This window comes from Pongo abelii, chromosome 6, assembly GCF_028885655.2.
Source record: "Pongo abelii isolate AG06213 chromosome 6, NHGRI_mPonAbe1-v2.0_pri, whole genome shotgun sequence".
Taxonomy (NCBI): domain Eukaryota; kingdom Metazoa; phylum Chordata; class Mammalia; order Primates; family Hominidae; genus Pongo; species Pongo abelii.
Genome location: NC_071991.2, coordinates 98,743,560 through 98,755,641, shown reverse-complemented (window position 1 = coordinate 98,755,641; position 12,082 = coordinate 98,743,560). Strand labels below are relative to the sequence as shown.

General features: G+C 37.1%; 1 protein-coding gene across 11 annotated transcripts in view; it reads left to right on the top strand.

Moving 5' to 3' along the window:
* The window catches only part of PHTF2 (putative homeodomain transcription factor 2), a 160,691-nt gene that overhangs the window by 41,872 nt on the left and 106,737 nt on the right, over nucleotides 1-12,082 (top strand). For 5 of the 11 annotated variants that reach the window (XM_054559596.2, XM_054559597.2, XM_054559593.1 and 2 more), the window contains exon 3: nucleotides 7,910-7,984. The exons of the other annotated variants lie outside the window; for them this stretch is intronic. In XM_054559596.2, coding sequence (XP_054415571.1) covers nucleotides 7,910-7,984 — 75 coding nt within the window. The remainder of the gene's footprint in view (nucleotides 1-7,909; nucleotides 7,985-12,082) is intronic. 11 annotated transcript variants of the gene reach the window in all.

The following is a 12,082-nucleotide window of genomic DNA, read 5'->3' as shown; positions in this document are numbered from 1 at the left end:
ATTTCAAAAATACATGTTTATTTCATGCTATAGATGTTAGGATTTTGAGTGGGAAAGGAAGATTATTTTTATTTTCCTTGTACTTATTTTACTTCTAAATAAATTGGAAAGATGATGCTTAAAAATATTTTTTCTCTACTTTTTACTCTACAATAGCAAAGTAGCTAGATTAATTATAATAGAAAGCAAATCTCCAGGAGTGGATAAAATTAGCATTTTATAAAAACATTAACACTTTCCTTAGTTTAATTTTTTAAAAGAAAGATTAGCAGGGCTGTTATATAACTTATATCAATAGTTTTTAATTTATTTCTTGTAAGTTACAATTCAATAGCTGAATTTTTCAGTAAAATAAAGTTTTGGGAATTCTATTTTACAAACTGAAATATTAAAGTGTTTATTTTGATGTTTTAGCATTGTCATACCTACTTTAAATAGCTGTATCATCTTATATATTTCACAATAAGGTTTACCAATGTAATGTTTATAAAGTCCAAAAGAATATAGGCATTTTTTGACAATACAATAAACTGTTTACTCCTAATGAGTGTTGTTTATATTCTTTAAAATTTATGTTGTTTTGTGTAATACCTTAGATCTTTTGTGTACATAGTGAATTATATTTGTGTTCACGTTTTAAAACATTTTTATACCTTATTCTTCAGGTCTCTATTAACAAAATATAATGATACATTTAAAGCTTTTCTTATATGGGAGAAAAAACAGACTTTTTTTTTGAGATGTAGTCCCTCTCTCTGTCACCCAGGCTGGAGTATAGTGGCACGATCTCGGCTCACTGCAACCTCTGCCTCCTGGGTTCAAGCGATTCTCTTGTCTCAGCCTCCCAAGTAGCTGGGATTACAGGCATGTGCTACCATGCCCGGCTAATTTTTGTATTTTTAGTAGAGACAGGGTTTCGCCGTGTTGGTCAGGCTGATCTTGAACTCCTAACCTCAGGTGATCCGCCCGCCTCAGCCTCCCAAAGTGCTAGGATTACAGGCATGAGCCACCGTGCCCAGCCAAACAGATGATTTTTAAGTTTTATTCAATTGAAAATAAGTGATAATTAAAACACTTTAAAAGTTAGACAAACTAAGAATATGGCCTTTTTAAAAATATTTTTTGAGACAGGATCTCGCTCTGTTGCCCAGGCTTGAGAGCAATTGCACACTCATGGCTCACTGCAGCCTTAACCTCTTGGGCTCATGTGGTCCTCCTACCTAAACCTCCCTTAGTAGCTGGCATGGGATTATGGTCTGTTTTTAGATGTGTTATTTGTTTTCTGGGTAGAACATGCCACAGGTATATAATTACATTTTTCATATGAGGTACTTTACTGGAAGTATTGATATTGGTATACTATTAATTGTCTTTTGTGTTTGTTAGTGCCTCCTTTTAAAGTTTTAAACTTCCAATCAAGTTAAAAATCAGTCTGCTTAGCTAAAGAGCTAAATAAAATTGTAAGTTAAGGAAAAGAAAACAAAAAAAACTTTAAAAATTTTCCTGTCTATATCTTTGAAAGTTTTTCTCTTTCCTAATTTCTATCTATCGGAATAATAAACATTTTCTCTGTTTGGCTTTTTACATTAAACACTTTAGACTTTACCGAAGATCATTTATAGAACATACTTGATTGACCTTTCTTGGGATCAGAGGGTTTGAAATATTATACTCAGATTCAGTTAGCCCTGTAACTGAAGTTAGCCCTGTGACTGAAATGACCCTCTTATCCAAGGGTCATTTACCTGACAGCTTTGGATACATGCAACCAAAATATTTTCCAGAGCAACTACAGGAAATGTCATAAAATATACTAGCAAATGTAATCACATATTCTATTATATATATGTTTATTTTTGAGACAGGGTCTCACTCTGTTAACACGGTCTGGAGTGCTGTGGCACAATCACGGCTCACTGCAGCCTTGACCTCCTGGGTTCAAGTGAACCTCCCACCTCAGCCTCCCAAGTAGCTGGGACTACAGGCATGTGCCACTATGCCCAGCTAGATCTTGTATTTTTAGTAGAGACGGGGTTTTGCCATGTTGCCCAGGCTTATCACATAAATTAGGGAGTTGCCAGAACCATTAACTGGATTTGATTTGCTCTTTTTTTTTCCTTTTGCTTTTAAATTTAATTTTATTGAAGAAATACATGTGAATACTTTGAAAGATTAGTGTTTCAAGGATTATTGCAAAAAAAAAAGCAGCCTGCAATACTATCCGTCCCTATCCTTACCTAACCTTTGAGTTTTGCTCCCCCAGAGGCAATCATTTTAAAGTCTTTATAGCTCATTGGTTCTGAAACCAAAGTTCTCCCACTCCTCATCCTAATAACTTTTGATGGAATACTGGCATTTATGGGTAGGAGTCAGAGATACAAAATGTCATACAACATTCTAAACTAGGATTGGATTGACTGACTTTTTCTTTAAAGGGCCAGATAGTAAATAATTTAGGTTTTGAGTCATAGGTCTCTGCTGCAACCACTCAACCTTGCCTTGCCATTGTAGCACAAAAGCAGCCATAGACACTATATAAAATTAATGAGCGTGGCTGTGTTCCAGTAAAACTTAATTTACAAAAGCAGGCAAGGGTCTAGATTTGACCTGTAGGCCTTGGTTTGCTGACTTATGCTCTAAGACAGCCTTCGTTGAATAATACCATTTTTAAAAATGATATTTCATGTTTTGAAGCATGCCTGCCTTGTTTTTTCTTGGTCATTTTATTGTAGATGTTACTTATTGACTTCTGACTATATGATTAGGATTTAGCTTTTTTATAAGCTTCCCCTAAGTTTCCCCCCTCTATCGTCCCAGTGACTCCAAATTTTGGTTGAATCAGTATTTGGTGCTTACATTATTATGTTTGTGTATGTATCATTTAAAGATGTGTTATGTTATAATATTTCCAATCTGTGTAACTTTTTTTTCCCTTTGCTTGGTTTTTCAATTCTTTTTCTAAGTCTCTGATGAAATTGTAACACTTCTTTTGTTGCAGTCAGTCATATTCAGGTATTATCTCTTCCCTTTTTCCTTTCTTGGAACTGACTCTCCTAGAACTCTCTGTTCATCTAGTCCATACTGAATAGATTGTTCTTAAGTCATGTCTCCCGGCTGCCATCTTAGTATTTTCTTTTATCATTAGCCTGAGGGTTCCCCTCACTGGCTTAGGTCATACAGATCTGTTTTTCTCTTAAATATATGGTTATTAAAAAAAATTTTAGAGGCGTTTATACTTCAGTGAAATGAAGGCAGGAGAGCTGCAGCTGTACTTACTGATTATTTAACCACAGGTGAATAACTTTATTTCTTTGAGTCTCAATTTCCACTTTTCTACATTGACTAGCTAATGGTTCTCAGCCTCTTTTCAATCATGGACCCCTTTGTTTTGAAAGCTAAGGATCATATTTTGAGAAAAATGTATACAATGTACATATACAGAAAATATCACATCTGTCTTAAAACCCAGGTTAAGAAGTCCTGTATTATATGATTTTTAAAAGTTTTAATATTGTAATGTTCTTTGATTTTGTGACTATCATTCAATAGTATCCAGCTTATACTGAGTAGTATCCTTGTAAATAAAAACCAAAAACATTTATCTTCATTTTCTTGAATATTTGTTTGGTAGTAACTCACTTCTTTTTATTTTTGAGGGAGGGTCTCACTTTGTCACCCAGGCTGAAGTGCAGTGGTGTGAACACAGCTCACTGCAGCCTCTACCTCCTGGGCTCAAACGATCCTCCTGCCTCAGCCCCCCAAGTAGCTGGAACTACAGGCTCATGCCACCACACCCACCTAATTTTTGTATTTTTTTGACGGGATTTCACCATGTTTCCCAGGCTGGTCTCAAACTTCTGGCCTCAAGCGATCCTTCTGCCTTGGACTCCCAAAGTGCTGGGATTGCAGGCCTGAGCCACTGTGCCCAACCGTAACTCACTTTAGAGTCACCTTTCTCCACTAGAAAATTGTGACATTTTTATATTTACGATTTGAATACTGAATGGCCAAAAGCCATCACTTGAGTTGTAGACTCTTTTGAACATGAGCTCTAATACCAGATGTGAAATTTCCAGGAGAAAATGAAAACAAACTTTGAAATTATTATAAATGTATACAGAAATTCTACTTAATTATCAAGTATTTTTGAATAAGTTATTCTTTTGTTTTGTTTTGTTTTTTGTTGAGACAGAGTTTCACTCTTTCACCCCGGCTGGAGTCAGTGGTGCGATCTTGGCTCACAGCAAGCTCTGCCTCCTGGGTTCAAGCAATTCTCCTGCCTCAGCCTCCCCAGTAGCTGGGATTACAGGCAGGTGCTACTACGGCCAGCTAATTTTTGTATTTTTAGTAGTGATGAGGTTTTGCTGTGTTGGCCAGGCTGGTCTCGAACTCTTGACCTCATGCAATTTGCCCACCTCAGCCTCCCAAAGTGCTGGGATTACAGGCATGAGCCATTGCACCCGGCCTAAATAAATTATTCTATGCACGGTTTATTTTGAGATTTTAAAAGTCCTTTAATATCCAATTTTAAACTTCATTTTATCCTATTGTAGCCTTATAGTTATGAATAATTTTAAAATTCCTATTGGTCCAGAGTAATTTTCAGTTATTAACTTGGAGGAACTGTTAATGCAACAAGAATGACAACAGGGGAGAAACCAGAATAGTTTTTAGTTAATAATGAGCTGTTGAATGTGTTTTGTAGCAAAATACTCTGCTTTCATATTTCTAGTTTCTCATTTCCAAGGAGAGGGAATGGAGTTACTTATCTTTTGGAAGTTATTTGAAATAGGGACCTGAAATTACATGTATTGAAAGATAATTGACACACTAAGTATTCCTTTAAACAATATAATGACCCGTAAGATTCCGCTGTGACTGTGCAGATAAAATTATGAGAGAATGAGGTTCTATTTTCACTACATAAATATATAAGAGAAGAGTGGCTTAGAAAAACTCCCCAAATTTAAAAGGGAAAAAAAGCACTAGCAACATTGTATAGTCATAGTAAAATAGTGCATTTAGCTTATAGGGCTGAGGAAGAACTGTATCATACAGAGCTTGGTCATTGTCTTTAAGGAGTCAATTGCCAATGAGAAAACTAATGAATATGTTTAATGGCCTTTAAATATGAGCCAGCTTTAGGATTCATTTAGTAATTTAAGTGAGAAACTAGCCTGAGTAACATGAACTTGACTGGTAATGCTATCAATTGTAAATAGTTGGGAACTTTAAATTTTCCACCTTTTTGGTAAAGTTCAGCCATGTTAATGTGCGTGTGGGCATGCATATGTGTGTGTGTGTATGTGTGTGTACTTAAGTATGTGTAGGGCATTTCAGAATACTAACTTGCCTAAGGTTGCACAGATGGCTCAAAAGTATTGTCTCAGCTTTCAACTCCAAAACCATGTGCAGTCATTTAATATTATCCTTCCTCCATCAGTCTCCTGGATTCTTTTGCAAGTAAGACAAATCTAACTCAAACTATCTTAAAGAGGGGAAATTTATTGGCTTTCAAGCTAAACCATGCTGAGTGGTGAAGTTTTTCTCAGGGTTGACTTAATCCCAAGACCAGAGCACCATTAGATGTGTCCGTCTGCCTCTTTTTTCCTATTGCTTTTCTAGAGTTGGCTTATTCCTTCCCATCACTGATGCCTTTCTCCATGTTGTGAGAATAAGCCCCAAGGTCCCTCCATACCCCTTCTCTTTTAGCTCCTTGAGAAGAAAGGATGTGTGGAGGACTGCCATATAGGGGTTTCCTACCCAAAATTATTCCTGACCTTTTTTCCTAGTGGAAGAGCCTCTACTTTGTTAAGGAATTCCTTCCTCTCCACAGGTCTTACAGCCAAAGAATGTGTATCCGAAGTCTCAGAGGGGGTGAATCCTGATAAGTCTAACCCAATCATGGCATTCTGTTTCCCTTGCCAGTGACTGGCATAGAATGGGGCATGTATTCCAATTATGGCTAATGAGAAATGGAGCCTTCTGGGAAAAGTCTCTCACATCCTAAAAACAACCAATAATAATAATAGCAAACCTTATGTGATGCTTATTATGTGCCACTTTTTCAATGCTTTACATATATTAAATAACACAGTATAATGATCTGAAATAGAGGGTTGCCTTCCTGTCTTGGGACATTGGTGGGTGAGGCACTGTTGCCAGAAATTAGTTTCCCTTCCCTCCCCTCCCCTCCCCTCCCCTCCCCTTCCCTTCCCTTCCCTTCTGTTCCCTTCTCTTCCTGCCTGTCTCACTCTGTCACTCAGGCTATTTTGCAGTGACACAGTCATGGCCTACTGCAGTCTCCAACTCCTGGGCTTAAGCAGTCCTCCTGCTCAGCCTTCTGAGTAGCTGGGACTACAGGCTTGCACTATCATGCCCGGGTAGTATTTTTCCTTTTTTTTAGAGGCTGGGTCTTACTCTGTTGCCCAAGTTGGTCTTGAACTCCTGGCTTCAAGTGATCCTCTTCCCTCAGCCTCCCAAAGTGTTGATATTGCAGGCGTGAGCCTGCAAGCCTGAAGCTTTTATAGTGACTTAGTTCCCATGAGAGGAGCTTTCTAATAGGCTGAGGATGTCAGAAATGAAAGATGGAAAGAAAACTTGAGCTTTTTAGGACTTTATGAACCATAAAATTAATCAGTTCTGAAAATGACCTAATTTGGGATTTTTTACTGTATGAGACAATAAATCCCTGTATTTTTTCAGTCATTTGAAGTTGGGTTTTTTAGTTTCTTGTTTCTGAAAGCATCCTAAGTGATACACAGAAGTGCTTTCTGATAGGGTATGGCTTTCTATACAGTCCTCTTGCCTTGGCTGGTTATAGTAGTAGAGAGAAAATTAAGATCTACCAAAAAGAAGTACTGAGCCATAGACAAATGCGCTTATTACATTTTCACTTTTATGTCCTTTTCTTGAATGTAATTTTAAACTACCATGCTTTATAGTATGATAAGGTTGAAAGAGCACTGTGTATAGCATCGCGACCTCTATTTGATTTTGTGACATTTACCAGCTTATAATATTGAACATGTTATTTAATTTTTCTGAGCCTTAGTTTTTTCTTTTGTAAGCTGCAGATAGTAATGCTTCCCTTGGATGAATCACACAGGTTGTGACAGAATAAGTCAACTTTAAATATGCTTTTTAAATCTATTTTTATGTTTATAGGTACGTAGTAGGTTTAAATATTTGTGGGGTACATGAGATATTTTGATACAAACATATAATCACATCATTGTAAATGGAGTATCCATCACCTCAAGCGTTTATCGTTTCTTTGTGTTCCAAACGTTCTAATTATACCCTGTTAGTTATTTTAAATTGTAGAGTAAATTATTGTTGACTGTAGTCACCCTGTTGTGCTATCAAGTACTAGATCTTATTCATTCTATCTAACTGTGGTTTTGTACCCATTAACCATCTCTGTTTCCCATCCCTACTACCCTTCCCAGCCTCTGGTAATGATCACTCTACATTTTCATGAGTTCAATTCTTTTAATTTTTAGCTCCCACAAATTAGTGAGAACCTGTGAAGTTTGTCTCTCTGTGCCTGGCTTATTTCACTTAATATAATGTCCTCCAGTTCCATTCATGTTGTTGCACATGTCGGGATCTCATTCTTTCTTATGACGGAATACTACTCCATTGTGTATATGTACCAATTTTCTTTATCCATTCATTCATTGATGGACACTTAGGTTGGTTCCAAATCTTGGTTATTGTGAATATTGCTGCAGTGAACATGGGAGTGCAGATATCTCTTCAATATACTAATTTCCTGTTTTGGGATATATACCTAGGAGTGGGCTTGCTGAATCATATGGTAGTTCTATTTTTAGTTTTTCAAGGAACCTCCGTACTGTTCTCCATAGTGGCTGTACTAATTTGCATTCCTGTCAACAATGTACAGGGATTCCCAATTCTTCCACATCCTTGCCAGCATTTGTTGTTGCCTGTCTTCTGGAGAAAAGCCATTTTGACTGAGGTAAGATGATATCTCATTGTAGTTTTGATTTGCATTTCTCTGATGATCCATGATGTGAAGCACCTTTTCATATACCTGTTTGCCATTTGTGTGTCCTCTTTTGAGAAATGTCTATTCAGACCTTTTGCTCATTTTTAAAATGGATTATTAGATTTTTTTCCTATAGAGTTGTTTGAGCTCCTTGTATATTCTGGTTGTTAATTCATTGTCAGATGGGTAGTTTGCAAATATTTTCTGTCATTCTGTAGGTTGTCCCTTTGTTGATATTTTCCTTTGCTCTGCAGAAGCTTTTTAACTTGGTGTAATTGCATTTGTCCATTTTTACTTTGGTTGCCTGTGCTTTGGTAGTATTACTCAAGAAACCTTTGCCCAGTCCATTATCTTGGAGAGTTTCCCCAATGTTTTCTTGTAGTAGTTTCATAGTTTAAAGTCTTAGATTTAAATATTTAATCAATTTTGATTTGATTTTTGTATATGATGAGAGATAGGAGTCTAGTTTCATTCTTCTGTATATGGATATCCAGTTTTCCCAGCATCATTTATTGAAGAGACTACTTTCACCATTTATTGAAGAGAAGATCCATTGTGATGTTCTTGGTACCTTTGTTGAAAATGAGCTTACTGTAGATATATGGATTTGTTTCTGGGCTTCTATTGTGTTCCACTGATCTTCATGTCTGTTTTTATGCCAGCACCATGCTGGAGTTTTTTTTGTTTTGTTTTTGCTTTTTTGAAATGGAGTCTCCCTCTGTCGCCCAGGCTGGAATGTAGTGGCGCGATCTCAGCTTACTGCAACCTCTGCCTCCTGAGTTCAAGTGATTCGCCTGCCTCAGCCTCTGGAGTAGCTGGGATTACAGGCATGCGCCATCATGCCTGGCTAATTTATATATATATATATATATATTTATTTATTTATTTTAGTAGAGACGGGGTTTCATCAGTTGACCAGGCTGGTCTTGAACTGACCTCAAGTGATCACTCACCTGGGCCTCCTAAGGTGCTAGGATTACAGGCGTGAGCCACCGTGCGCAGCCACCATGCTGTTTTTGTTATAATAGCTCTGTAGTATAATTTGAAGTCATGCAATGTGATTCCTCTAGTTTTGTTGTTTTCACTCAGAATGTCTGGCTATTCTTGGTCTTTTGTGGTTCCAAATAAATTAAATTCTAGGATTATTTTTTCTATTTCTCTGAAGAATGTCACTGGCATTTTGATAGTGCTACATTGAATCTGTAGATTGCTTTGGGTAGTATGCACATTTTAATAATATTAATTCTTTGCATCAGTGTTTTGTAGTTTTCATTGTGGAGACATTTCATTTGCATGATTAAGTTTATTCCTAGGTATCTTGTTTTATCTGTAGCTATTGTAAATGGGATTATTTTCTTGATTTCTGTTTCAGATTGTTCACTGTTGGCATATAGAAATGCTACTGATTTTTTTATGTTGATTGCATTCTGCAACTTGACTGAATTTGTTCATCAGTTGTAATAGATTTTTGGTGCAGTCTTTAGGTTTTTCCAAATAAAAGATCATATCATCTGTAAACAAGGATAATTGGACTTCTTCCTTTCCAATTTGGATACCTTGTATTTCCTTCTTTTGTCTGATTGCCCTAGCTAGGACTTCCATTGCCGTGTTGAATAACATTAGTGAAAGTGGGCAGTGGCTGGGCATGGTGGATCATGCCTGTAATCCCAGAACTTCAGGAGGCTGAGGTGGGAGAATTGCTTGAAGCCAGGAGTTCAATGTCAGCCTGGGGAACATCGCTCGACCCTGTCTCTACAAAATTAAAAAAAAAAAAAAAATCCAGGTGTGGTGGCATGCCCCTTTATTTCTAGCTACTTGGGAAGCTGAGGTGGGAGGATCACTTGAACCCTAGAATTGAGGCTGCAGTGAGCCATGTTTGTGCCACTGCACTCTAGCCTGAAAGACAAAGCAAGACCTTGTCTCAAAAAAAAAAAAAAAAAAAAAAAGCCAGGCACGATGGCTCACACCCTAAGGCAGGAGGGTCTCTTGAACCCAGGAGTTCAAGAGCAGCCAGGTAACATAGTGGGACCTTGTCTCTAAAAAAAATAGAAAAAAAAAATAAGCCAGGCATGGTGGCATACACCTGTAGTTCCAACTACTTGGGAGGTAGAGGCAGGAGAATCACTTGAGCCCAGGAGGTTGAGGCTGCAGTGAGCCATGATTGTGCCACTGCACACCAACCTAGTTCACAGAGTGAGACCCTGTCTCAAAAAAAAAGAAAAGAAAAGAAAAGTGATCTGTTTTCTTCCCAGAATGTGGGGGCTTTGGGGGGAAAAAAACAAAATGGTCATCCTTGTTGTGTTTCAGATCTTTGAGGAAAGTCTTTCAGCTTTTCCCTAATCAGTTTGATACCAGCAATGCATCCATCATATATAGCTTTTATTGTGTTGAGGTATGTTCCTTCTATATCCAGTTTTTTTAGTGTTTTTATTATGAAGGGATGTTGATTGATTTTGTCCTTCATTTTGTTGATATGATGTATCACATTGATTCATTTGCATATGTTGAACCATCATGCATCCATAGATGAATCCTACTTGGTCATGATGAATGATCTTTTTAATGTGTTATTGTATTCGGTTTGCTATTGTGTTGAGGATTTTTGTGGTTATCAGGGATACTGGCCCGTAATTTTCTTTTTTTGATATGTCTTTGTCTGGTTTGGGTATCAGAGTAATATTGGCCTCATAAAGTGAATTTGAAAGTATTCCCTCTTTTTCTACTTTTCAGAATAGTTTGAGAAGGATTGGTATTAGTTCTTTAAATGTTTGGTAAAGTATAGCCGTGAAGCCATTGGGTCCTGGGCTTTTCTTTGCTGGGAGACTTTTTACTACAGCTTTGATCTCATTACTTATTATTGGTCTGTTCAGATTTTGGATTTCTTCATGGTGCAGTTTTAGTAGCTTGTCTGTGTTTAGGAATTTGTCCATTTCTTCTAGGTTTTCCAATTTATTGGCATATAGTTGCTCATAGTAGTCTCTAATAATCCTTTGAATTTCTGTAGAGTCCATTGTAATATGTCCCTTTTCATCTCTAATTATATTTATTTGTGTCTTCTTTTTTTCTTAGTGTGGCTAAAGGTTTGTTGATTATTTTTTCAAAAAACAAACTTATTTCATTGATCTTTTGTATTTTTTTGTTTCAATTTCATTAATTTCTGCTCTGATTTTTTTTTTTTTTTTTTTTTTTGCAGACAGGTCTCACTGTTATGCAGGCTGGTCTTGAACTCCTGAGCTCAAGTGATCTGGCTGCCTTGGCCTCCCAAAGTGCTGGAATTACTGCTCTGATCTTTATTATTTATTTTCTTCTACTGATTCTGGGTTTGATTTGCTTTTATTTTCTAGTTATTTAAGATGCACCGTTAGGTTGTTTGAGTTTTTCAACTTTTTTGATATAGGGGCTGATTGGATTAAAGAGGATTAAACTTTCCTCTTAGTACTGCTTTCACTGTATCTCATAAGTTTTAGTATGTTGTATTTCTATTTTGTTTGTTTCAATAATTTTTTAAATTTTCTTCTTCATTTCTTCATTGATTCACTGGTAATTCAGGAGCATATTGTTTAATTTCCATGTGTTTGTGTAGTTTCCAAAGGTTTTTGTGTGTGTGTGTGTGTGAGACAGCCTTGCTCTGTTGCCCAGGCTGCAGTGCAGTGGCACAATCATAACTCACTGCAGCCTTGAATTCCTGGGCTCAAGCAATCCTCCTGCCTCAGCCTTTTGAGTAGCTGGGACCACAGGCATGTGCCACCCACCTGGCTAATTTTTTAAAGTTATTTTTGACTGGGCATGGTGGCTCCCGCCTGTATTCCCAGCACTTTTGGAGGCTGGGGCAGGCAGATCACTTGAGGTCAGGAGTTTAAGACCAGCCTGGCCAACATGGTGAAACCCCCATCTCTACTAAAAATAGAAAAATTAGATTTCTTGCTTCTTATTTTTTGTGTACCTGTTGTAGGTTTTTTTATTTGAGGTTACCGTGAGGCTTGTGAGTAACATCTCATAACCCATTATTTTAAACTGATGACAACTTAATACCGATTGCAAAAACTAACAAGCAAATGCCTCTTGCTT